General features: G+C 55.7%; 1 protein-coding gene across 3 annotated transcripts in view; it reads left to right on the forward strand.

Annotated features, from left to right (window-relative positions):
• Nucleotides 1-25,815, forward strand: part of LOC132692732 (janus kinase and microtubule-interacting protein 1) — a 249,392-nt gene that overhangs the window by 140,703 nt on the left and 82,874 nt on the right. For all 3 annotated transcript variants that reach the window (XM_060655463.3, XM_060655464.3, XM_060655465.3), the window contains exons 3-7: nucleotides 4,395-4,533; nucleotides 7,432-8,016; nucleotides 15,929-16,058; nucleotides 17,187-17,314; nucleotides 18,144-20,576. In XM_060655463.3, coding sequence (XP_060511446.3) covers nucleotides 4,395-4,533; nucleotides 7,432-8,016; nucleotides 15,929-16,058; nucleotides 17,187-17,314; nucleotides 18,144-20,576 — 3,415 coding nt within the window. The remainder of the gene's footprint in view (nucleotides 1-4,394; nucleotides 4,534-7,431; nucleotides 8,017-15,928; nucleotides 16,059-17,186; nucleotides 17,315-18,143; nucleotides 20,577-25,815) is intronic.

The following is a 25,815-nucleotide window of genomic DNA, read 5'->3' on the forward strand; positions in this document are numbered from 1 at the left end:
CCGTGTTAGATCGGTGTGTTGAATCGTTTCTGTGGCCGGGGGCGCGGCCGGCCTGTGCTACGCAGCCTGCCCGCTGCCTCTGTGGCCCTCACTGGTCCCCGCTCCCTCCCGTCCTCTGCTCCGCGTCTCGGGCTGAGCCCACAGTCTCCCCGGCTCCCAGCTCAGGCTTCCAAGTGGGTCCGGCCAACGGGAGCCACCGCGGGGAGCCACCTCTCCCGGTGACATCTTGGGCCAGCGGTGCCTCAGCCATGCCCGGGGTTCCTCTGCGGTCCTCCCCTGCCTGTGGCCCAGCGTCCCTGCTTCCTCCTCATGTGTCCCTTGAGACGCAGGGGCCGCAGTGGCTCCTGCCGGTTGCTTATCTCTCCGTTGTCTGGCGCGTCTGGCCTTTTAGCTCTTCTGTCACCTTCGCAGCAGACTCCCTGCACTTGTCCCTCGCTGCTGACCTCCGGGGGTGGGCTCTGTTTCCCTGATGGAGCCAACGTGGTCTGGAGGTTGGGCATGCGAGCCCGGCTCCTTCTCAAGGCCCGTGCTCTTTCCTGACCAGTTTCTGACACCGAGGCCCGCAGAGTGAGGCGGGGTCCTGCGTGCATATCAGGGGAGACACCTGGAAACACAGGACAGCAGTGGCTGGGCTCCACTCTGACAGGTTCACCGAGATCCCAGCAGCCAAGTGTCTTGAATTTGTCTGGGACGTCACCATTTTCTTGTCTTTTCCTTCCTTTTAATAAAGGCGAGTTGTTCAATGTGTATTTACACGTGATTTCCTTTTTGTTTCCTCTCTGTAAAGCTTTTTACGTGGAGAAACTCACGTCTCAGAAAGATTGGCTTGGTACTCTATGTGATTGTCCACTCATTCATTCATTCATTCATTCGCTCACTCACTATTCTACCACCTGCACTCGCCCACCCAAGAGTCATGTGCTAAGTTGTAGTAGTTTGCTCAGGCTGCTCTGAGGAAGTACCACAGACTGGGGGGCTTAACGGAGTCTGGGAGTCCAAGTTCAAGGTACAGGCAGGTTTGGTTCCTTCTGAGGACTCTCCTTGTGTCCTCACATGGTCATTCCTCTCCTGTCTGTGTCCTAATCCCCTATTCTTATGAGGACACCAGTCAGATTGGATCAGGGCCCAGCCATACGACCTCATTTTAACTCAGTTACCTCTGTAAAGACGCTGTCTCCAAATACGGTCACTGTCTGAGGTCCTCAAATTCGACATACGAATTTGAGGGGGACGCAGATCAGCCCATAATATAAACCCTGGGGGTTGAGACCCAGGGAAGGTAGGGCCCCGGCCCTGGAGAGAGTGTAACCCACACACGGTGTGGATTCAGATCTTTCTCCAGAAAGATGGGCAGTGAAAGCCAGAAAGTCACTGAGCCTGTGGAAAACGGTGGGAAAACGTCTGCCAAAGGAGATCCCGCCATGCCAGGGAGAGACAAGGAGCCCTGGGGGCACCATGAGCGATGCAGAGGAGGGGGCCTCTGTGGCTGGGGCCTGGGGTGAGGCCATCCTGGAGGAGGCCTCCTGGACCTGCCTGTCCTGTGTGTAATGCAGCACATGTCCTCTGTTCTCTGAAGGTGGGCCGCACCATCCTGCAGGTGCGGGGGACCAGAGGCTGGGGAGGATGAACCACCTTATCCAGGGTCACTGAGAGCTGCAGCCGGGGGTCGAACGCCCCCTGGGTTTCATCTTGCTAGGGTACGGTTAAGGTTGGTCTTTGGACTTCACTTGGAGGAAAGAGCTAAAATTAAACAGCATTTATTATAAAAATAATGAAGCGTTGTTGAAATTTGAGGAAGAAGAGCCCCTCCCACCTTTATTACCACATCAGTGTTGCCCATTCATTTCCAACCAAACTGCAGCAAAAGTAACAGGACCATCCACTGAGTGCTTACTCTGTTCCAGGCACTGTTAAATCGCCTCGTATTTAATCCTTAAGACGATACCCAAAATGAGGTGATAATGTTATCCTCATTTACAGATGGGGAAAGGAAGGCGTGGGGTAGTTAAGTGACTTCTCCACAGTCACTCCCATCCAGCCACGTGGTGGTGGGGGGTGGGACTGGGACTTGAACCCCAGTGGCCCCGCCCAGGGTGGTAATAGCAGCCAGGGTTGGGGGGAGGGGGGCAGTTTCTCGTGGTGCCCCTGGTTTCACAGCAAGCAGTCTGCAGCTCTGCATAGTGATAGTTGCCTAACTGGTCACCAGTGGAAAATGGCACCTCGTTGTCGATTTCGTATTCGTGGGCGTGTTTGTTTCCAAGGGCTGCTGAAACAAATTTCTACAAACCTGGTGGCTTAAGGCAACACACAGGGATGGTCTGACAGTTCTGGAGGCTGAAGGCCTACAGCGACAACCCCGGGGGCCAACGTCAAGGCGTGGGGAGAGCCATGGGGGAATCTGTTCCCTCCTCGTTTCCAGCATCCACAGCTGCATTCCTTGGCCCCCGGCACCTTCCCGCACCCACAGAGTCAGCAGATTAGCGTCTAGCTTCAGGGGTCACCTGGGAATCTCCCTCTGCTTCCCTACCGCAAGGACAGACACCTGTGACGGCAGGCAGGGCCCACCCAGATGGTGTCCAGGCCTTTCACGTCATCACAGCTACAGTCTCTTGCATTTCAAGCGATGTTCATGGGTGCCGGGGATTAGAGCCCGGATATATTGCGGGGCCAATATTCAGCCTGCCATGGTGAGATTAGTCATTTTCTGCTTCAAGTACGGGGATAATTACCAGAGTTAAATATTGTCTCATTTTTAGTGTTCTGGGTCGATCTCAAAAAATGGAAAGAGAGGCTTTTCTGATCCCTTTCAGATATCACATTTAAAACACATTTTTTAATGTTTTATTTATTTTTGAGAGAGAGAGAGAGAGAGAGAGGGAGAGGGAGGGAGGGGCAGAAAGATAGAGGGGGACACAGAATCTGAAGCAGGCTCCAGGCTCTGAGCTCTCAGCACAAAGCCAGACACGGGGCTCAAACTCACAAACTGCGAGATCGTGACCCGAGCCAAAGTTGGAGGCTTAACCGACTGAGCCACCTGGGCGCCCCCATATCACTACATTTTATAAGCAATCGAGTGCTCGGCCTGACTCTGACTGATTAACCTGGGGCCATTCCTGGGGTTCGGCTTGGAAGGAACCTGATTACAATCCATACAAGGGGCACACCCTCTTCCTTCGCTTACGAGAGCCTTCCCCAGGGCCTCAGGGCAGGAGAGGGGGCTCTTGTCCTTATTAGGAATAATAATGCATCATTTCATTTCTTCACAATAACCCTTCCGAGCCAGGCACAAGTACCTCTATCTTACAGATACAGAGACCGTGGGTCACGGTGGGGAACAATCCCAGGTGAGGCCCCGTGGCTGGTCAGCGGCCGGGTCAGGGAGCAAAGCTGGGTCCTCCCCCAGGGGCACAGAGTCTGCCCTGGCGGAGCAGGCCGCCCTGTGTGGCGTGGGCCGAGGAGTGAAGGTGTGCACAGGTGTGGGCTGTGAACGCACTTCCCACGTTCTGCCTGGATTTCTGTCATAGAGGGGAGATTGGCACATTAAGGGGACTTGGAAGCCAGGCACGAACAGGAGATGGGCAGTCTTTGTGGTTCCTGGGGTCCCAGCGGGACCAGCCTGTCCCCTTGGGTTTCTCTCCATTCTCCCGTGCACCTCCTCCGGACGGAGCTGCGGTCAGGGCTCACATCCGGCCTGCGATACAAGTTCCACATTTCCCCAGGATGATAAGAAAAGGCTTCCTGTGGCTGAGCCGTCCCTAATTATCAGGCCGTTTCCACCTTCTCTCTGTTGTAAGTAATACAGGATGAGTGATTTCAATTGCAGAAAACTTTTTCTGAATTTCATTCATTTCCTCGGAAGAGATTTGAAAGGTTATAGCTCACGCGGGGGTCAACAGAGCGCAGGGTTAAAAAAGCATGAGTTCAGGAGTCAGACAGACTGGGCTCTAGGATGCTGTGTGACCTCGGGCAAGTTGCCCGGCCTCTCTGATCCTCCCTTTTCTTGAGGGTGAAGTAGGGGTAAGGGAACCTACCTGCAGGCTGCTAACGTAGAATGGATTGACACGACACAGACAAAGCTCTTGGGCCACATGGCACAGCCCTTCTTTGTTGGTGTCGACTGAACTTGGGATTACGGGCTCAGGGATGAGAACGCGTTGAAGACTCTCGATGCATGCTGCCGTATTGTTCGACAGATATCTTGGAAGCGTTCCAAATCATCTTAAATATGCGTGAATGTTTCGCACAGTGTGATGTTGTCAGAATATCAAACTGGCCCAATGACCAAAAAAAAAAAAAACCCCATAAAAACCCCACAAAGGTTGGCCCCAGGGTCTGTGAAACTCTCCGGCCACACTTGCACCCTGAGTGAGCATCTTCCCGCTTCAATGCCGCAGAATCCAGGAGCTAGAGCTGTCGGAGAGACAGCTCCTCCAGAGTGTGGACCAGCTGAACGCCCGCGTGTTGCAGGAAAGGAGCGATGCTGCCCGGGCCCAGGAGAAGCTCCAAGCCCTGCAGGACGAGCTTGCCAGCCAGGTACCCTCTCCTCCCCCTTGTTTCTGCTACTGGTTTCTCCATCCAGCAGGGTGACCCCATGGGCTTGGATTGCAACGGTGAAGGCGGGAGCTGCAGGGCCTGGGGCAGGGTCACGGGGTCTCTCTGGGCCTCAGCGGGCCCCATCTGTAAAGCGGGATCGCCGTCCTGCCCTGCCGGCCTCACAGAGGTCCTGGCTGGGGTCTGCGGGGGGGCAGGGGGCTGGCGAAAGCACTGGGTGACGAGCAGAGGTCGCGCACGCACCGGGAGCTTTGGCCTCAAGTTCGTTTCTCCGGCCCTTCGGGGAAGCCAGCTCTGGCCTGGGGACAAGCGGGTGATGACTGATGCAGGGTCCCCGGCCTCAGGAGCTGGCACGCAGGTGGGGACGCAGATAGGAAACAGGTAACGCCCAAACCGGGCGCCAGGTGCCAGGAGGAGGGTGCAGGCACGGTGTGGGTGCATGGGGTGGGGGTCGGGAGGAAGCTACAGGAAGCCATCTGGCCTGGCCCTTGTGGGAAGGGCACGTGGAGCATGGGGAACAGCCTGTGCGCAGGCACAGAAGTGCAGAGTGTGTACCGGGGCGGGAGCAGAGGGCGTGGGCACGGGAGAGGGCGCTGGTGAGACAGGAGGCTTCCAGAAGGGCCAGGGTGTGAACCAAGTATTGACTGCAGTGAGGGGCAGGCTTTAGGAAACTTTAGCAGGAGAGGCTCAGGACAGGGTTTGGGGGAAATTATTCTAGTTGCGTGGGAGACAGAGATGGTGGAGCCACTCACTGGCTGCGATTTCTGGGCCTCAGTTTCCTCATCTGTGAAATGGGAATGATTATAGGACCAACCCTCTTGGACTGTCGTGTGGGTTAAGAGAGTCGGTACGCGTTAAACGCTGACAACGGTCACAGTAAATAACAGCGGCTCCTTTCATGAATATTAATTAGCCTTTCTTGAGATATTCCGGGGGCGATGATGAAGGCTGGAGGGCAGGGCACGTGAGGAAATACTGCAGAGGCAGAAATGAAGGCCTTCCAGGACAGCCACAGGGGGCTCTCAAAGAGGCTGTTTCCGCCGATTGCCGCTTACGGCCCAGCAGCGTGGTGGGAAACCAGTTCCCAAAACGGGATCGACTAGAAAATAAGAAAGGGCGCGACGTGTGTAAGGAGGACGGCTGTTTGGTGAGACTTCTGTTTCAGTGGCACACGTGTGCGTGGAAAGGGGCAAGTTGTAAAAGTGTGGGGAGCCGTCACAGAAGCGTGCAAAGCCCTGATGTCGGCCTTCACTGAGACAGACGTGGAGCACGGAAAGATAAGGGGCTCCACTGAGCTGCAATTCGCCTTCGAAATGCCAGGGAGACACACAAGTGGCAGTTTTTGCTTTGCCCTCTGCGTTGAACTTGGGTGCAGAAAGTACAGTTGATTGGCCGTCTCAGCTCCTAGCACGCTGTCACTCACGTGAAAGGTAGTGCGTCGCGTGGGTCCCCAGAAGGAAGAATGCCACCTCTCCGTGGAAAATGCTTCAATAAATATGCTTGGGGCCGTGCCCGATATACATGTAGGTTTTCCAAGACGAGTCAGCCACAGCCCTGCAGTCACGAGTCGTTCCCAGTGTGACGGGAGACAGAGGACGAGGGTGACAAGCAGGGACAGCACTGTCAGGGGGCTCGGAGGCACCGCGGGACCAGCAGTTGTGTGGGACGCACGCCTTTTCTACACGCACCTCCTTATCACCGTCTCCTGTAACCCGTATGCTCCTGGGGAGACGGGTCAGGAGCCCCACGTCCAGATGAGGGGCACAAAGTCAGAGTGGTGCGGGTGCTCTGCTCAGGGACCCTCCGAGATCGCCTGCCCCAGCTACCACCCAGCCCAGCCCCCCTAACCCCGAACCTCTCCCCAGAGATGCCCACACTTCGGAGCAAGTTTTGTAGGGGTGCGTGCACGAGTTCTCTCTGCTCTTTATGCCCAGTATGGGCCAGACGGCGGTTTTGTCCTGTTGCGTCAATGTTCCCAGGAAGCATTTGCGTGCAAAACCATCTCATTTCTGTAGTGACCTGTGGTCCTTCTGAAAGCCCATAAAGGCAGACCCATCTAGGGGATAACGCACCGCCGATTACGGGATAGCTGGGGACAGTTTTCCTCCCGGGGAATCGGACTCCAGGCTTATCTGCCCCACATCCCCCAAACCAAGCTGTCGAACAAAGCGTGCCAAGCGGTCCCCAGGTTTCGCCTTCCGCACACGCTCAGTTCTGTCTTCCACCAGATCTCCCGGCCGACGGCAGGCACGAGTGGCTGAGAGAGAGAGCTCCACATAGAAGTAGTTCGACCCCTTGTGATCGATTCATTCTGGAAACTGGGCCAGGACTCGCGGGTGACTCCTGTGACCCAGTGGTTGGGTCACCCCAGTCCAGCTCACAGCTCAAGGGCCCGGAGGGAGGCTAGGTCTAAGAACAGAGAGAGCTGTGTTCTCCAGACCTTTCAGATACACGGAGGTTGGAATCCTGGCTGTGGAGACTGATGATGCAACAAGCCACTTATGAGCATCCCAAGGGGGGAGTAACCGTACCTAGTTCTTGGGGGGTATTCCCAATATGGCTGCTGTGGTTTGTCTCAGCAGCCAGAAGCCAGGGCTGGCTGACCTCTGCAGGGCCAGGCGTGAACACTTGAGGGGTATGGAAATGGAGAGATGTGGGAGGTCCTGGGTAGAAGCGGGGAAACCCAGGCGGGTCCAGGAGGCAGCTCTTTATAAAGTGGTGCCGAGGTATTCGGTACTGGAACCACCAGTGCGCGCCTCCCTGTGCACACCAGCTGACGCCCACCCGGCCCAGTGCACAGTTTCCTTTCAAGCATCACCGGGGAGCTCACGGTGTGCGGGGCTGACTTCCTGACGCCCTCACTCCACCGCCAACTTGTAGGTTCTGGAGAAGGAGCGCGCGGCCAGGCGGCAGCGGTGGCGGCTGCGGCGGCTGCGGGAGCGGCTGCGGCGCAAGGACGAGGCGCTGGGGCGGCAGGCGGCGGCCCTGGAGCGCTGCCGAGGGACACAGCGGCGCCAGCTGGCCCTGGTGCGCGAGCAGGAGCGCGGCCTGCGGGAGCAGGTGCGGCGGCTGGAGCGGGACGTGCGGCGCCTCTGTCACGCGGCCGGCCTCCTGCTGGCGGAGCTGGACGCCCCGGCCGCGCGCGGCCCCCGCGCCCTCTGCCCGGACGGCCCCGGTGGGGAGGCCGAGGAGCTGCGCGCCCTGCGGGCGCGGGCCGAGCGCGGCGAGCGCGAGCGGGACGAAGCGGCGCGCCGGTTGCGGGAGCAGCGCGCCACGGAACGCCGGCTCCGCGGGCAGCTGGAGGATCTTCGCTGCTGCATCTACGAGCTCAAGCTGTCGGAGATCGGCCTGCAGGGCCAGGTGGAGGACCTCGCCCAGCAAAACCGCAGCCTGCGAGAGGAGCTGGGCGCCCAAGCCCCCGGGGAGAGCGCGCGCAGCACTGCCTCTGCCGGTCAGTGCAGCCCGGTAAGTGGCCGCAACCCAAGGCACCAGTAGGTTTTCGGATTTCTCTTTCTCCTACAGCCCCTTGCAAGTCACCAGCGCCTCCGTCCCCCAGTTTTCCTCTTCATCTACTCATCCAGCCTCACCAGCCCCATCCATCCATCCACCCATCCATCCATCCACCCATCCATCCACTCACCCACCCATCCATCCACTCACCCACCCATCCATCCACCCACCCAGGCATCCACCCACCCACCCACCCACCCAGCCACCCATCCATCCACCCATCCACCCACCCACCCAGCCATCCACCCATCCACCCACCCACCCAGCCATCCACCCATCCATCCACCCACCCACCCACCCATCCACCCATCCACCCATCCACCCATCCATCCATCCACCCACCCACCCATCCATCCACCCACCCATCCATCCATCCTTCATTCCATCAGTCATCTGACCCACCCATCTGCATAGCCAGTCACGCACCTTCACCCACCCGTTCGTCAGCACAGCCACCTCACTGCCCATCTGTCCACCTTCTCGTCTACCATCCACCAGTTCACCCATATGCCTGCACATCCATCCATCTGCTTGTCTACCCATGCTCCATCATCTCATTCACCCCACCATCTGGCTGTCCGCCTCTGCATCCAGCCACTCTACTGGGAGCCAGCTACCCCTCATCCCTCATCATCCGTTCCCTCCTGTCCATCTGTCTGTCCAGCTGTTACAAGACCAGGCTGTGTGCCAGGCCCCTGAGTCCCTTGGGTGTGCAGTGTTATGTAACTGCCACATGCCCGTAAAGTCTTCCTTCCGAAGATGATGACCCCCTCTCCCTCCTCCCACACAACTCCGAAGGTGGGGACTGGTAGCGAGTGCCGTCCATGGTTCTTCACTTCTCCTTCCTTAGACTGTGAGCTCCTTGAGGGCAGGGCCCAGGTCCGGGGGCTCTTTGGAGCTTCGGTCAAGCACCATCACCCAGGGGGTCCCCAGGACTATGCACACAGGGTTGGGTCCCTTTCTGGTTCTCTTAATGACTAGCTGTGTGACCTTGAGCGAACTTCTTACGATCTGCAAACAAGAGCAGATTGGACATTGATTCTTTCATTTGACTGACAGTAGAGTAAAAGCTCACGTTTAACCTATTCCTGCCCTGTGTTCTGCACCCTCCTGGGGGTTTTTCAAAGGCATTGTTTTCATCCAGTGCTCAAGAAGGCTGTGAGGTGGGCACTAATGGTATCCCCACTCCACATAGGAGGATACGGAGGCTCAGAGAGGTAGTGCGTCGATCTGTTGTCACACAGCTAATGGGAAGCAGACCTGGAGCCCGATCCAGGTTTGATGGGAGTCCAGAGTGCTCTGTTCCTCCTGAACCAGCCTGCCTCCCTGGCAGGGAGAGTTAACTCAGCTCCTTACAAGAGCTCCGGATCCTGCCTCCCTCCAAATTACATCTAAGGAAAAATCAGTGAGCAACCTTACCGAAAGAAGATCACTCGTTAAACAAGCTAACACACACACACACACACACACACACACACACACACACACACAGAATCCACTTTTTCTTTGGATGAGATAAATCTCTTTCAAATTAACTAGACCTTTAAATGTGCTACGTTTTCTCAGGGAACGAAGGGCAGCCCGCTTGGCTCATTTTAATAATGAGTTTCTCTGTGGCCATTTTTTAAAAAAGAAAATAGCAACCCTCTGCCCCTGTTTCCTCTCTTCTGTGTGGTCTATTCATTCTTCCTCTATTATATTCGCCAGATAAAAGGAAAGAAGTGTACATTTTTATATTGGCACGTTATTGTAATTCTGGAAAATAAATCGTGTCTGTACGGAAATTGTCATTTATTGCAGCTGCCACAAACACAGTGGTTGAGACGGCAGTTCTGGAACTTGACCTCCAAAGTCAGGGCGGTGGCAGGATTCATGGGCTTCTGAGGCCGTGAGGGACGGTCTGTTCGAGCCCCTCTCCTGGGCTGGTGGGTGCTGTCTTCCCTCTGTGCTTTGACGGCATATCTCCCCTCTCTGTCTGTCTCTGTGCCCAAACGTCCCCCTTTTTAAGAACACCAGTCACGCTAATGGACCTCATAGCAACTGGTTGCATCTGCAAAGACCTCTGTACCGCCATGTCCAAAATCAGGTCACATTCTGAGATACTGGAAATGAAAGCTTTAACTTGGGAATTTGGGGGACACAATTCAATCCATAACAAGTACCCCTCTGGACAAACAGTCGTGAAGACCCGCGAGGTGGCAGGGACACGGGCTGCATGGCCAGCTTTGCCTGGGTGGATATTGACAATGGCATCTTTATGCCATGTGTGGTTTTCCGTGCTCTTTAGCTGTCACTCCTCTAGTCCATCTGAGGAAGGAGGCACTATTTTGTCCTTATTTCACAGAGGAGGAAGTGAGGGCACGGAGAGGCCATAACCTCATAGTAGGGTCACGGACATGCTAAGTAGTGGGGCAGGAGCTGTGCCCCCACAGGCTCCTTGGACCATGCTCTGCCCTCCAGCACTTACTGGTCGGTGGCATAGTAGTCAGTACTAATGGGTGTCCCGTTGGTGCCTCCGCCTGGCTTGGGCCCTAGCTCAGGACAGGGGCTGGGAAAGTTCCTATGACAATTCCCTGCCTGCACAGGATGACAAGACCTCGTAGGTGGAGGGGGTGGGGCTGAGGAAGGGGCCTGACGGTCAGTCTGTGGGTCGCTGCTGGGGACCCTGGCATTTAAAATAGGGGCTGGGGATGCCTAGGTGGCTCAGTCGGTTGAACTGATTCTTGGTTTTGGCTCAGGTCATGATCTCACGGTTTGTGGGTTCCAGCCCTGTGTCAGGCTCTGCTGGCAGCTTGGAGCCTGCTTGGGATTTTGTTTCCCTCTCTCTCTGCCCCTCCCTGCTCTCTCTCTCTCTCTCTTTCAAAAGAAGTAAATAAATATTTTTTAAAAAAGAATATGGGCCGGACCCAGGGCCACAGGCTGTGACAGTCTGCCGGGGCCTGTCTTATTCTCAGAGGGCAGTGCCAGCCCCGACTTGGGGCATTTTGGGGTCAAAAATGGCTGTCTGGAGAGAGCTCCTGGGGAGGTGTAAAATGCCAGCCAGGTACCAGCTTTCAGGGGAGTATAGCTGAGGTTTAAAATTTCGGTGCTAGAACCTACTGATAACAAAACTGTCCAGCCACACGTTGACCTTCAGGGTCTCAGTGGAGAATTGTATCAAGTTTAGTGGCCCGTGGTGGCACTCCTGCGGGATTGTAGGCAGAGTTCTGAGAACATGGCACGCGTGTGTGGTTTCCCGAAGCTGACAGTATGTTTCCAAAGGGGTTGGAGCCCGGGGGGGGGGGGCGGGGGGGAAGAGGGGGGCGGGGTTTAAGAGCTATAGAGCTATAGGCAGGTGTTCAGCACCTTTGTCTGCATAGGCATGGTAACCCCCAAATAATCTCCTTTTGTAAACTTCCTGGCACCTGTCACTCTGGGATCAAGTTCAACCTCCTACCCATGGCCTTCAAGGTGCCCACACTCTAGGCTGGGCTCCTTCTCCAGGCTTATTGCCCACTAGCCCCCCCACCCCCACCCTGTCCTGGCCACACTGAACTCCTGCAGGTCCCTGAATGCTCCAGGTTCTTGCAGCCTGCAGCCTCCCCGGTGTCTAGAAGCTTCTGCAGCCTGCAGCCTTCCTTGTGTCCAGAAGCTTCTGCAGCCTGCAGCCTTCCCTGTGTCTAGAAGCTTCTGCAGCCCGCAGCCTTCCCTGTGTCTAGAATCTTCTGCAGCCCGCAGCCTTCCCTGCTTCCGGAAGCTCCTACCACCTGCTCTCCTCGGCTGCTCTAAACACCCTTGCTACCCTCTCTCCATTCAGTGAGAATACCACTTCCTCCAAGAAGACTTTCCTGACCTCCATCCAGCTCATTCGCTCCTCAGTGCCCCTGTAGTGCCATGACCCACTTCTGGAGGCCTTAATTCTCACTGTGCAGGGCCTGGCTGGTGTTTGCTCCTCGTCTGAGTCAGCCCTGAACCCCGGGCCCTGACCATGGCCGGGAGGTGCTTGGCAAGCTAGCGGTTCAGTGGGCAAGCGACCACGAAAAGAGATTTGCTCCGCTGCCCATGGAAAATGGAAAATCCTGGCTGGAGGGACGGCCTCACAACGGCAGTGCACTGGGAACCCCGGGTGGCGTCCAGCTCCGGGGAAGCACATGAGATAAAAAGTTACCCGTCATCGGGGAGCCACCCCCTCAACAGCCCAGTGGTTACCTGTGATGTGCCCTGGGCGTCCTGGGTCATGGTGAAGTGAACCGTCACGGGAAGGTGTTTTATTTGCTTCGTATTTACAAGTGCTTTTCCAAGCAGGATCTCATCAGCGCTGGGAGGTAGCCAGGCAGGAATCCCCCTGTCCTTGTACCCAGCCTCACAGTCCAGAGAAGGCACACCACTGGCCTGGGATCACACACCATCCAGTTTCCAGAACAAATGCCTTGGGGCCCAGGTCCCTGAAGGGACGGGCCACTGCAATGACAAACCGTGGCCTGGGGAGGAGTTTGGGGAGAGCGTTTCTGCTCAGGGCGCGGGTGAAAGGAAAGTTAAAAGGACTGTGGTTTGCAAGACAAGAAAGGGCACCGGGGCTGGAAGGGTGACCCTGCTCTTTGAAATTTTATAGGGGAGACAGACACAGGGGCCGGTAGGGGAGACCTGGGCCATAGACTGCTACAGCAGGGGACAGCCCAGGGGCTGTGGTCTGGCCTAGAGGGAGGGCTTGTGCAGGGAGATGAAAAGTTACACACTTAAAAATGTCATGCCAGAGCAGAGTTCAAGCTCCTGGTGACCCCAGCATCAAGAATGTGGGAAGCTCCCAGAACGTCTCTGCCCCGGCAGTGTGGGTAGAGCGCCCCCTGGTGGCGTTTACAGGAATCGTTTCATTGTGCAGCAAGTTCAAGTTCCAGGCAGCCCCGTCCCTGCTCTGGCTCTCACTTGTGCAGAAGTCTGTATTGCATACTTGGGACTCCAGTAGTCAGCAAGGGCTTTAAAGCGTGGGCCGGCAGGGTCAAAAAATAAAACACAGCAAAGCCACGGACATGCAAGTAACACAAAAGGAAAGACGAATGTCTAGCTGTCTTCCACAGAAAGATCAAGTCCATTAGTTACAGAATAAATACACATACACAAAAAGTTCCATTTTATTCTGAATATTGGTCAAATATTAAAGGTGCCCCAGTGCGGTTTATAGTTGGTGAAAATCGGAAACAACCTAAACGTACGATTAGAAGGACCTGACTTGGTAAGTTAAGGCATCCCTTCTGTCAGAGGTTATGAGGCAGCCGTAAAACACCACGTTATAGGAGAACTTGTGGGGAGATGATCCTTCCGTATCATCAAATGAGAAATGCATGAGGCAAAGATGGGCATTTTGTAGAAACGGACTTTTGGAAGAATTTAAGTGTCTCTGCATAGAAGAAAGCCCAGGTGGATATATTCTGACACACTGATCGTGTTTGTGTCCGGATAGCTCTGTATTCCTCATTTTCCTCTTTTTTGCTTATCTTTCCCCATAATTGCATGTGAAAGCTGAAGCCACGTAAAACTGGGGGCCGCTGCCCCCCCCCCCCCGAGCACCAAAAGGCAGGAAGGGTTGACAAGACTGAGCGGGGGTGGGGAGGCAGGGAAGGGCAGAGAAAGCCCGGACCCAGTTCAAGACCCGAGCTCCGGTTCTGTTCTCCCTCCGTGTGTGCTGTGTGACCTTGGACCGGCCACTGTCCCTCTCTGAGTAGTGGTTTGGTCACTTGTGAAATGAAGGGCGTGTAGCACCTTCTTCTAGGATGTCCCCCTCCCCCACCAAATTGCCTCCCGGAGGCAGGGGGGTCTGTGTGTTTCATCCGCGACGGTGTCCCCAACTCCAGAACAGGGTCTGTCACTTAGCTGAGGCTCGGCAAGTATTTGTTGAACTGAACTGAAGTCAACCTGGGTATCGGAACGAAATCCAAACAGAAGCAAACGGAGCTGCGGTGCTGGCCTTTGACGCTGCCCTCCCGGCTCTCCCTCCTCCCTTCTTCCCTCCTCCTTGCCATCGCTCTCTTGCTCGCCTCCACGTGGAGCCTCTGTCTCCCTTTGTCCATCCTGCTCCCTCCTCTTCTTCTCACGACCTCCTCTCTCCTCCGTTTCCTCTTCTCCCCCTCTTTCCGGTGGTGATTTTGATGAAATCAAAACCCCACACGCAGAACACGAGGCCGGAGCCCAGGTCCCTCTGGCTTTGGGGGCTTTGGGCCGAGGCCCTGCTCTGTGGCAAAGCCCCCGGGGGATTCTAAGGTGCAGCCAGGGTTGAGGTGCCTGGTCTGTGAGGACGCTGGACGTGACATCACACAGACAGCCGGGAGGTCCCAAACCCAGAGAGTGAGCGGAAGATGCTTGAGGGAGGGAAGGGACTTGGTTTGGGGGAGGGCCAGGGAAGGCCTCGATGAAGATCTGGCCTTTACGCGGAGCCCAGAGAAGAGCAGGTTAACCGGGCAGAGGGGTGGGAAGAGAGGCAGGCAGCAGGCACTAGGGGTGCAGGGCTCTGAGGCAGGGTGGGGGGAGAAGGGTCCCTTTAAAGAGCAGAACGAGGGTGGGGGCAGTGGGGCCGGGCAGCGGTTTCCTCTTTCTGCACAGCGGGAAGCATGGGACATTGGAGACAGGAGAGCAACCCGATCTGGTTTCCATCTCACCGGGATGGCTCCGCTGCTGAGCGGGGTGTGCAGGGAGGGGCGGAGAGAGAGGTGCGGGCAACCCCCTCCCTTCCTAGGAAGACGTGTAGCCAGGCAGAAGGAACAGCATATGCGGATGTGCAGAGGCAGGCAAGAAGCCGGCTGGGGAGGGGCGGGGAGGCCACCGTGAGCAGAAACCAGGGTGAGGAGTATCAGCCCCCCTGCCGCCACCCCGACAGTGCTGCATTATGGCAGCCTTGAACTGATCCCAGCCTGGGGAGGGGGAGCCACAGGAGGCCTTGTAGGTGCGAGAGTGCAAGCTAGGGGGGTCCCTGGCACTGTGGGTAGGATGTGGGGGGACAGGAGGCCTGGCTAGGTGTCGATGCAGGGCTCTGCTGAGAGCAGGTGAGCAGCCGGGGGACAGGGGACAGGGGGATGATGTTACCTGTTCTCCTCTGTTACCCCTGCACCTAGAATAGCACCCGACACACAGTCGGAGCCTAGTAAGTGTTTGCTGAATAAGTGCTGCATACCTGTCTTTCTGCAAGTTCTGCCCATCCATCTATCAAACATTTATTAAGCACCTAATGTGTGCCAGGCCAAGGTGAGGGTGCCAAGCACATGAGGCCAAGTGGAAGGCTTGAAGGACTCAAGGTCTAGTGGGGAAGCAGGGGCAGAAGCAAACAGCGCCCATTAGAGCCTGGTTCCAAGTAGTGGGGGCCGTGGGAAGCCAGAGGGGGCCCGTCCCCAGCCCCTCGTGGACAGTGGATCGGTGCTGGGCTGTGTCTGCACGATGCCCTGCAGGGCAGGTGCCGGCTCAGGGAAGCTCTGTCCGCACGGCTGGCTTGCCGTTTGGGAGAGGCCAAGGGGAGGGGTGTCCCCCGGAGACCCGTGGCTGCAGCATTTGGGACTTGTTGACGGTTGAGGGACAGGACTGCCTGGGGCCCCCGGGCAGGCACCTGCCTCTGCTGGGGGGACACAGAGGACCTTCGGGAAGGAGAGGGGACTGGGAGCCTGTGGTGCCACTCTAGGGAGCCCGGGGGCATCTTGGCCGGACAGACACTCCTCGGAGAACCGAGTGCCATACCTCGTTGTCTGCTGAACTGAGTCGTGCCAATAGGAGGGGGGTTGGCCTTCGGACCAAGAGCACTGGGGCCGGGGTCAGGCCTCATGCCCTCTGCTCTCAGCTGGGGACCCGGCTCCCTCCCGAGTCGTTGGAGGAAGCATCCTCCCAGCTCCCTCCTTGTGTCTTCCTCAAGGACGCCATGAGCCAGCTTCAGGACGAGCCACTGGCCCTGCCCGGGGAGGGCGCCCTGGATGCCTGCCGAAGCCGAGGCTTGCAGACCACCCTCTGCTCCCACGGCGCCCCTGGCCCGAGAAGCTCAGCAGGTGTGTGGGTGCTGTGGGTGCGTCTGGTGCCTGCGTGGACCTCCGCTGACGGGCTAGCTCGCTTAGGACATGCTAGTGTGCCGGGACGGGGGTGGGGCGGGGGGGGTGACTGCCCCATTCTGCAGAGGGGAAGCTAAGGCTCAGAGAGGTAGTGTCGCTTGCTCGATGCCACACAGCTGGAGAAGGTGGGATCAGGATGTGCGATGTCCAGACAAGGTCCTTGACGTGGGCTCACCTAGACATTGAGGCTCATTCCCTCCGCCCTCAGAAGGGTGCCAGCCAGGTGACACCGTTCTAGCACGGGGCAGCCGGTGTCTCGGGAGGGGATGTCTTTGCAGAAGACCATGTAACGACTGTTCTGTCCCCCACCCCCCACCCCTTGACAGCTCAGGGGTGAGACAGGTGTGAGGTCTGGGAGCTGCTAGGGCTCAGAGCCCCTTGTCCCTAACTGGTCCCTCATGGGAACCAATGTGTCTGGTCACAGTCTTGGGCCCGGCTTCCAGAGCCTCTGTTGCAAAAGCTGCTGCACTTGGGGAGCCCCAAAGCCACGATGTCCAACTAGCTGTCTGTGGTTTGCGGACAGCCTTCCGAGGCCAAATGCAGTTTGCAGACGAGAGGGTTACTTACACCCAGCGGTGCCGGTGATGGGCCCCCTGACGCTCCCCCTCCCCCACTCTATCCTATTTCTGGGGAGCAAAGCTGGCAAGTCAAACAGGTCCGATTTGTCCGTGGAAGAAGGAGGAGGGGGGCCGTCTGGTGGTGAAGTCTAGCGTCAGCTAGACTGGGGCTGGGGGTGGGGCGGGGGATCAGCACCCCGTGCGACCACGAGGGGGCCGGGCTTGAGGCAGGTCTCACGGCAGGTATGCGTCACCTGCGTGAGCTTTGTGGTCAGCACAGGTAGCTTCCAGACCCGACCTGCTGCTCATCGGCGACAGTCATTCCCCATCCGCGAGCCTCGGTTTCCTTGCCTGGCAGGTGGCGGCCATTGGCTGTCTCTGGGGCTCAGAGGACGTGAGTCCGTGAGAAGAGCCGGGCCCTCCCAAGTGCAGGGGGCTCAGTCACTGGCAACAGTTGTGAGAAAACCCCTAGGAGGGTCTCTTTAACTCTTGGGGTCCTCTTGCCTCCCAGGCCAGCCCTCCGAGGCGTGCTGCTCCCGGGACCGTGTCGGGGCCGGGCGAGGCCCCTGTGTTGTGGTGGCAGGCCTGGAGGCCACAGATGAGACCCTGGAAGACGTCACAGGATCTGACCGTGGACGGGTGAGGTCGGAGGCTTTCTGCCAGCCCAGGGCTCCAGCCCTACTGCGCGTGGGCGGCGGGAGAAGGGGGTCAAGAAGGGCTTGGAAGAACGTTCTGGAACTAACTGAGAGGGAGATTCGAGGGGATGCACTGTAACAGCCTGAGACCTGGGTGGGGAGTGGGCAGGCAGGGGGTCCCCAGCCCGGGGCCACAGGTCCATCAGGCTGCACGGAGCCAAGTTGCCCCTCCCAGGCCCCCCTCCCTTCTAGCAGCCCCTCCCCAGCCCAGCCTGTGAGCTGGCCCAGTCTCCTCCCTGGATACATGCACTGAATTAGTATGTCTTGTGGGCCCAGCACTGGTCTAGGCCCAGGGCCCTGCCCCACCCTGTCCCCTAGATCTCCCACGACGACGGAAATGTCCGGTGCTCTTGGAATGTGGCCGGTGGCCGGTGGCCTGTGGCTACCGTATTGGACACGCAGGGCTGAGGGGCGTTAGACGATGCCCACGTAGATGTGCAGCGGGATGTGGGGAGGGGAGCACAGTAAAAGGGAACATGAACCGTGTGGGGAAACGGTCAGGGGCTTCTTGAGGAAGTAACGTCTGAGCAGAGATATGCATCGGTTGAGAGTAAGCCACGAGGGGATCTGGGGAGGGATATTCTGGGCAGAGGGAAGAGCAGGTGCAAAGGCCCTGGGGTGGCACCAGGCTTGGTGTGCTAGGGAGGCCCGTGTGGCTGGGTGGGGAAGCACCAAGAGCATCAGGAGATGAGGTCTGAGAGGTGTGGGGGACTAAAGAGAGGCAGGGGCCGCTTCACACCTTCCCTTCTCTTCTCTTCTCTTCCCATCCCTAGCGGACTCCGGCTGAGCCCAGCTTGGATGCGCAGACTTTTCTCCTCATCTGTGGCTGCCCCCCCGGCCAGTACAGGGATGGCTCACTCCTCCCCGTGGAGCTGGCCGGGATTTCGGAGCAGAGGCTAGCAGCTGCCCAGGTCCTGGTGCAGACGTCCACACTCCCTCCCTGGGGGCCGGCCGGGGACCCCCCTTCCCTGCCGCCGCTGCTCCTGCTCCAGGAGGCTTCTCCACAAGAATCCCAGATGCGACGGACACTGGACGCCAGGTTCCCACCTGCTCCCAGAGCCGGAGGACCCACCTGCCGGAATCCCCACTGGAGAAGGGGCCAGAATGCCTCCCTCTGCCACAAGCCCCCCCAGATCTCAAGTCACAAGTTCAAGTCACCCAGAGATGTGAAAGGCGCTTGGAAGGAGGGAGGAGGGCCCCCAGAGTGGAGAACCGAGGAGTGGGGAGCGAGGAGGAGTCGGGGCAGGAAGGAGGCAGACCTTGGTGACAAGAGCAAGCTAAGTCAGGAAATCCGAGACAACCCGAGCCCGGGGGACGGCGTCAGAGCCCCAGAGGGCGAGCCGGTCGAGAACGGGGCCTCAGAATCCCAGGCCTCTGTCTCCTGCCCTTGGCCCAGGCCAAAGCTCCCATGGCCTCTTTTGCAGGAGGAGGCTTCCGTGTCAACTGAGGGTCCCGCACCCCTGAGTAGGAGGCGGAGGGAGGGAGGGCTTTCGTCACTGGAGGAGGAAGAGGCCCCCCCAGCCAGGGCCCAGGGCTCCCAGAGGCCAAGTCCAGGAGGCACTCAGCTCCTTGCAGGGCAGGGCGAGGAGGAAACGCTCGTGTGGTCTGCAAATGCTCTGAATCTGCAAGAGGAAAGCCCTGGGGACCAAAGGCAAGGAGAGAAGGAGGAGAAAGCACCGCGTCTAGAAGGGGCTCGTCTGGGCCACAGGGATGTCCCAGGGGAGCCTGGCCCCGAGGAACGTGAGCACCAGGAAACGCTCTCCCCGGTGGCGGAGGGAGGTCTGACACTGACTCCCCGATCGGCCTTGCCACCCAGGGGAACCGAACCTACCAGTGATCCGTGGGCTCTGAGCCAACAGCCTGACAGGTCTGTGCTCAGAAGAGACGAATTTGGGAAGGAGGCAGAAGCTTCTTCCCAGCAACTCTCCATCCTGCAGCGTGGGGGCGGGGGGCGATGGTGGCCAACCTCCACACCGGCTGGAGGAAGCAAGAGCTTGGCTCGGAAACAGCACAGCCCCCCGGAGAATGCTCACTCCCAGCAGGCTTTGGCAAACCAGGGCTCGGATATTTGTTTGGCCAGAGAGGTCAGACCCGGGGGGACCGACGAAGAGGTCGGACCAGGTGGGACAGAGGTCCTGGGGACCAGCACCGCTCTCCCAGGGATGGTGCCTGATTTAGACGACGTGGGTCCGGGTCCAGAGTGGCCCTCCGAGCTGGGTGGGAACCAGCCCTCTCAGCCACTGAGAGCCCTTGAAGAAGAGAAGAGAAGGTTTCACCAGCTCATTTCTGGGCTGAAACGAGAGAGAAGCCAAGTTTTACGTGACAACGCCGAGCTGCGGGGCGACCGAGAGAGATGCCGTCGAAAAGCGTGCGCCCTCGAGGAAGAGAGGGAGAGAACTGTGACAGAGATCGCGGCCCTCGAACAGGACAACAGCATGCTGCTAGGAGACATCGCGCGCTTGAAGAGGGAGCTGGCCCAATACCGGCAGGTCGTTTCTGACCTGGAAGACTGCAATGGGAAAAGTTACGGCAAAATTTCCGAGCTCGAAGAGGAGAACGAGCAGCTGAAAGGGCGCCTGGCCCAGCTTCAGAGAGCCACGGCCGAGAGCGCCAGAAAATCCAAGGGTGTGATGGAGCACGTCACGATGGAAAACCGGGAGCTCAAGGCGCTGATCTCGGAGCTCGGGGTCACTTACAAAGAGCTGATGAAGGGCGTGGTGCTGGGGGTAGAAGACACGGTCCAGGCCTTCAGGGGGGAGAACGCCCATCTTCTGAGCAGGATCCGCGTCCTGGAGACAGAAGTCGCATTGGGGGCCAGCACAGCTGGGGGCCGCTTGGTGAGAGCGGAGGAGGGTCCGCAGGGGGAAAGCAAGATGGCGGGGGGCAAGGGGGGTGCTGTGGAAAGGGGGGTGCAGGTGACTCAGCTGTCAGGGCAACTGACCGCAGAAGCCCACGGGCCGCCCTTGGAGGAGAAACCGGGTCTGGCTGGCAGGTGGATGGGGCCTTCCTTACGCATGGAGAATTCCAGAAATGATGGCAATTCAGCCGCCTCGTCGCTGGTGGGGGGAAGTGCCAAGGTATCCAGCGCCCCACGAGGAAACATCGACGGAGCAGGAGCGAGAGAAGCACGTTTGGAAAAGGAGGAGAAAAGACCATGGTGTTCTGCAGACCCAGGGCGAGCTCTGAGGGCAAGCAACGGCCCCCAGGTAGGTTGATCTGGAATCGGTGCCTTCTCATCATCTTGCTAACTTTCTAGAGTGCGGAGCGTCCCCTTTCCTCAGGTGAGCGTCCAGCAGCCCTCGGAGGAGGGACGATCATCATCCCCATTTAGCAGATGCGAGAACGCGGGCACAGGGAACTTTAAATAACTTGGGCTGTCAGGTCGCAGGAAGGGTGGACTCCCACCCGGACGGCCCCTTCCTGTGCACAACCTGAGACACAAGCCTGCCCCTCTGCTCAGGCTGTTTAGACGGGTGTCGGGTGGGATGGCGGCGGAGGGGGCCGTGTTCAACTTTGACATCAGAGCTCACGTTTTCAGCGGCGCCTGGGTGGCTCAGTCGGTTAAGCGTCCAGCTTTAGCTCAGGTCACGATCTCGCAGATCGTGGGTTCACGCTCCGCGTCGGGCTCTGTGCTGACAGCTCAGAGCCTGGAGCCTGCTTCGGATTCTGTGCCTCCCTTTCTCTACCCCTCCCCCGCTCACACACTCTCTCTCTCTCAAAAAATAAGTAAACGTTAAAAAAATTCTTTTGTTTTTTTAAAAAAGAGCTCATATTTTCAGATCCAGGAGATTTTCAAGCAGTCCAGGTCCTAATTCTTCACATTGAGTCTCTCTCTCTCTTTCTCTCTCTCTTTTATGAGTCTCTCTCTCTCTTTTAAAGATATAATTGACATAGAACATTGTATAAGCTTAAGGTGCACAACGTGTTGACTTGAAACATTTATATGTTTCAATACGATCACCACCATAGGTTGGCTAACACCTCCATCAGGCTCTGCATTGGGTCTTAAAAGGGACAATGGAAAGAAGAGGGGCTTTAGGACTCACTCTGAGGTCAAACCCAGCTCTGTACTTGACCACGTCTGTGATTTGGCCAAGACGTGGGCTTCCCCGGGTCGCTGTCCACACGTGTGGACGGTAATCAATGTTTAGGAATCGCAGGAAGAAATGCTCATCACTCTCATGGTGGTCTTGCATATCTGTTAAGATCTCTAGCGTTGAGCCCTTTGACCCATATTCTCTCTCTCTCTCTGCAGCAATTTTGTCATTTGTGGCAAAGGATTCTCTTTGGGTTTTGCTGATTTTCTTCATTTTATGTCTGTCTTTTATTTCACCGGATTCTGTTTACAGAATCGCTCCCTTTCTTCCCCTTTGTTTTGACTTAGTTGGCTGCTCTTTTTCTTGCGTCTTGTGTTGAAAGCTTAGATCATTGATTTTCAGCAGGTTCTTCTTTTGTGATCTGTGCACTTAAGTCTTTGCAATTGTTCTAGCGACCAGGTTATAGTCTATTTTGGTAGGTATCCTGGAGGTCCTTGTAAGGAGTGAATATTCCAGAGTTCTTGAGGATTGTGACCAGTCCAAGGTGGTTAATTGTGCTAATCAGATATTCTGTGTCTTCACCAACATTTTGTCCATGTGTTTTGTTATTTACAGAGATACATTTGCAATCTCTGAGTGTGCATTTGTGTATTTCTTCTTGGCGTTATATTAGTTTTGACTCATATATTTGGAAATTTTCTTTAACGTTTATTTATTTTTGAGAGAGAGAGAGAGAGAGAGAGAACGAGAGAGGAGGACAGAGGATCTGAAGTCAGCTCCTTGCTGTCCGCACAGAGCCCAATGCGGGGCTCAAACTCGCGAAACTGTGAGATCGTGACCTGAGCCGAAGTTGGACGCTCAACCGACTGAGCCACCCAGGTGCCCATGGAAACTATTTATAAGATACACACGGACTTAAAATTACGTTCTCCTGCTGACTTGATTCTTTGATCGTGATGAAGCATGCCTCGTTATCTCTCAGCCTTCTTGCCCAAATTATACTTTGTCTGACCTTAAAGTAGGCACATCAGCTTCTTTCCCTTAGTGTTTTCATGGAATCTTCAACTTCTTGTACACCATCCATCCTTTTGCATTCAACCCATGGGCATCCTCGAAATAGCATGCGACTGGTGTGTTTTCGCTTAGCTCAGTTCCACAGCCTCTGCTTTTCAGTTCAGGTGTTCGGTCCACATACATTTCATGCATGTGATGAAGAATTGGGTTTTTGTTCCGTCTGTTCTGTTCTGTTTCTCCTTTCTGGCCTTTGCTTTTGGTATTCATAAATATTTTCTATTATTCATTTTTCTTCTCCATTAGCTCATTCTGTTCCTCATTCTTTCAGCATTTGCCCTAGAGGTTTCAAAGTGTACCTGTTAATTATTTAAATGCACCTTACATTAGTACGTTTACCAGGTAATGCAGAAGTCCCAAATAAGTGAATAATTATTAATGATGAATGCAAAAATTTTAATAGTTTATCTCCATTCCTCTTTCTTCTTTTCTTCATTTTTAGCGTATATATTATGTCTCTGTCTAATAAATGTCACGAGGCGTTGTTACTGTTGTTGTTTAAAGCAAGCAATGATCTACGTTTCCCCATATGTCCTCACGTTTCTGTGCTGTGCATTCAGTCCTGGGGATCTGTTTTCCTTCTGTCTGAAGAACTTGGTTGTTTCTTCTGGTGAGGATCTGGATGTAGAATTTTAGGTAGGCAGATATTTCCCCCTCTTTTGGCCCTTGGAAGATCTCATTTCATTGCCTTCTGGCTCCCATAGCTTCTGTTCAAAAATTGGTGGTGTTTTTATTCTAGTTCTTTTTTTTTTTTTTTTTTTGCTTGGTTTTGTTTTTCTGAAATACATGTGTTATTTTGTCTCTGACTGCTTTAAGATTTCCTTTTTATCTTTGGCTTTCGGCAATTTGACTATGATGTGCCTGGTGTGGTTTTATTTATATTTATCCTGCTTGCATTTTTGTGAGCGTCTTAAAATGGTAGACTCAAGGGTTTTTTTTATCAAATGTGGAGAATTTGGGGTCGTTATTTACTCAAATATGTTGTTCTGTCCTATTTTTCTCTCATTTCCTGGATATCCAGAGTTTTTGACTCTATCCCACATCTTTGGAAACTGTTCTGTTTCTTCCTTTTTAAAAAATATTTGTGCATTAGTTTGGATTTTCTATTGACCTGTGTTTAGTTCACTAATCCTGTGTTCTCTTGTGTCCTATCTTCTGATAATTCCATCCTATGAGTTCTTAATTTCATTTGTTCTATTTTTTGGCTCTAGGATATCCATTTTATCCTTCTTAAACAGATTCTGATTCTCTATTGAAATACTCCCATCTTTTCATTCATTTTGTCTATCTTTCCTATATTTAAAAAAAATCTTTTTTACCATTTATTCATTTTTGAGAGACAGAGAGAGGCAGGGTGCGAGCAGGGCAGGGGCAGAGAGAGAGGGAGACACAGAATCCGAAGCAGGTTCCAGGCTCCAAGCTGTCAGCACAGAGCCCGACGTGGGGCTCAAACCCACAAACCATGAGACCATGACCTGAGCTGAAGTGAGATGCTTAACCAACCGAGCCCCCAGGCACCCCAATCTTTCCTATATTTTGAAGGTCTTGTCTGCTAATGCCAATATCTAGATATCTCTGGGTCTGGTTTTGTTTTTTTTTTTTCCTCTGGGTCTGTTTTTATCAACTGTTTGTTTCTTGGTTAAGTCCCATTTTGCATCTTCTTCATGTGTCTGGGAATTTTCAAAAACTTTTTTATGTTGGACATCGTGTAGGATGAGATGTGATAGAGACTCCTGATTATTAGCTCCCTCTAAAGGATGTTGAGTGTGTCTTCTTCTGGCAGGTAGTGGGATGATCAGCAGACCGTATCATTCCTGTGCAGGTGTATGTGAGTTTCAACCCAGTCCTAGGGCCTGATTGTCCTCCTATGGTGTGGACCTTGCTCCTGGGTCCCGGACTTTCAGTGGTAGCAGCTGAGGCCCCTGAGTATTTGCCGAGGACACTCAACTGGGGCTTGGCCAAAAGTCTGCCAACTTGGTGACAGTGTGCGACCGCTGAAGTCTCTTCAGCAATCGGCCGACCAGTTGCTCTCCTTTGTGAGGCCCCAGAGTCCCACACTCTGCTGCTCAGCTTAGGATTCAGCCAAGGACCCAAGGGGGCATTTCCAGGGCAGTGCCAGGCTCTCTCCTTCCTGTTACTTTGTTCCCCAGACCCAGATATCAGAGCGCCTCTGAACCCCAGCCTCTGAGCCCTCCATCTAGCAGGACCACCGCACGGCCTGGGCTCCACTCCTGACCCAGGCTTTGGAAAATGCTCCAGAGAGAAATCCAGGGAGAAATGGAGCTCACCTTGATGTACATCCTTTCCCTCCAGGATTGTAGCCCTGCCTCGGCTGCCACTCAATGCTTGCAAAGAATTGCTTTATGCATTTCCCCAGATTCTGTAGCTGTCCAATCTCAGCCAGTCAGACCTGCTAGGGACTGGACTCAGAGGGGAGGCATATCAAGCTGAGCATTTCAAGGTGGGGAAGGAACAACAGGCAGAGAGCTTTTCAGGCAGAGGGGGAAGTAAGTGGCAAGGCCCTGGGGCAGGAGTGAGCCTGGCTCACTGGAAGAACAGAGGAGCCAGCGTGGTGGGATCACGTGGGCAAGGGTGGGTGTGGTGTGAGACGGGGCAGAGGGGGGACAGCCTGCAGGCCCCCGTTAGGATCCTTTGTACGTGCAATGGGAAGCCGCTGGCGGGTTTTAAGCAGGAGAACAACATGGTTCAATTTCTTTTGTAAAAAGATCACTGTGTGCTGTGAGGCAAAGGGCCAGGGGGATGCAGGGGAACAGTCAAGACGACTTTGCAGTCAAGAGATGATGCCAAGACACGATGCCAGAGCGGAGGAATTTGGAGCTGAAAGAAGGGAGGATTCCAGACAAGAACCAGAGTTGAAAGAAATGAGGTTTGTGGATGGACAAGAGGCAGAGCATGAGGAAGCCTCCCCTTTCCATCATCCGGAGTCAAAACCCGATCGGGTTGTTCTTTTGCTTCAAACCCGTCTGCCTCTTCCTCTTGCACTTGGTGTGAACTCCACCTTCCTCCTGGCGGATCGTGAGCCCGGCAGCCTTGGCTACTGCTGCATACGTCCTACCCTCTGCACGCTGGCGTCCTTGCTCTGCCCCTCCTCGACCCCACTTCCTCCTGGGACCTGTGGCTCATCTGCGGGGTCTTCTTTTGGGGGGCATCTCCTCCTGGCACCCCAGGACGGCCTCAGGGTGGAGGCGTGATGCCATTTTCATAGCGTGTCGTGGCTCACAGTGGGGACCTTTACACCACGGAAATCGGCAAATGCTACAGGTTTGTGTGGCCCTTGACCCGCCCACAGAGCAGTTGTGACACGTTCGTCACCGCC

The sequence above is a fragment of the Panthera onca genome, chromosome B1 (assembly GCF_046562875.1).
Source record: "Panthera onca isolate mPanOnc1 chromosome B1, mPanOnc1 haplotype 2, whole genome shotgun sequence".
In the NCBI taxonomy this organism is placed as follows: domain Eukaryota; kingdom Metazoa; phylum Chordata; class Mammalia; order Carnivora; family Felidae; genus Panthera; species Panthera onca.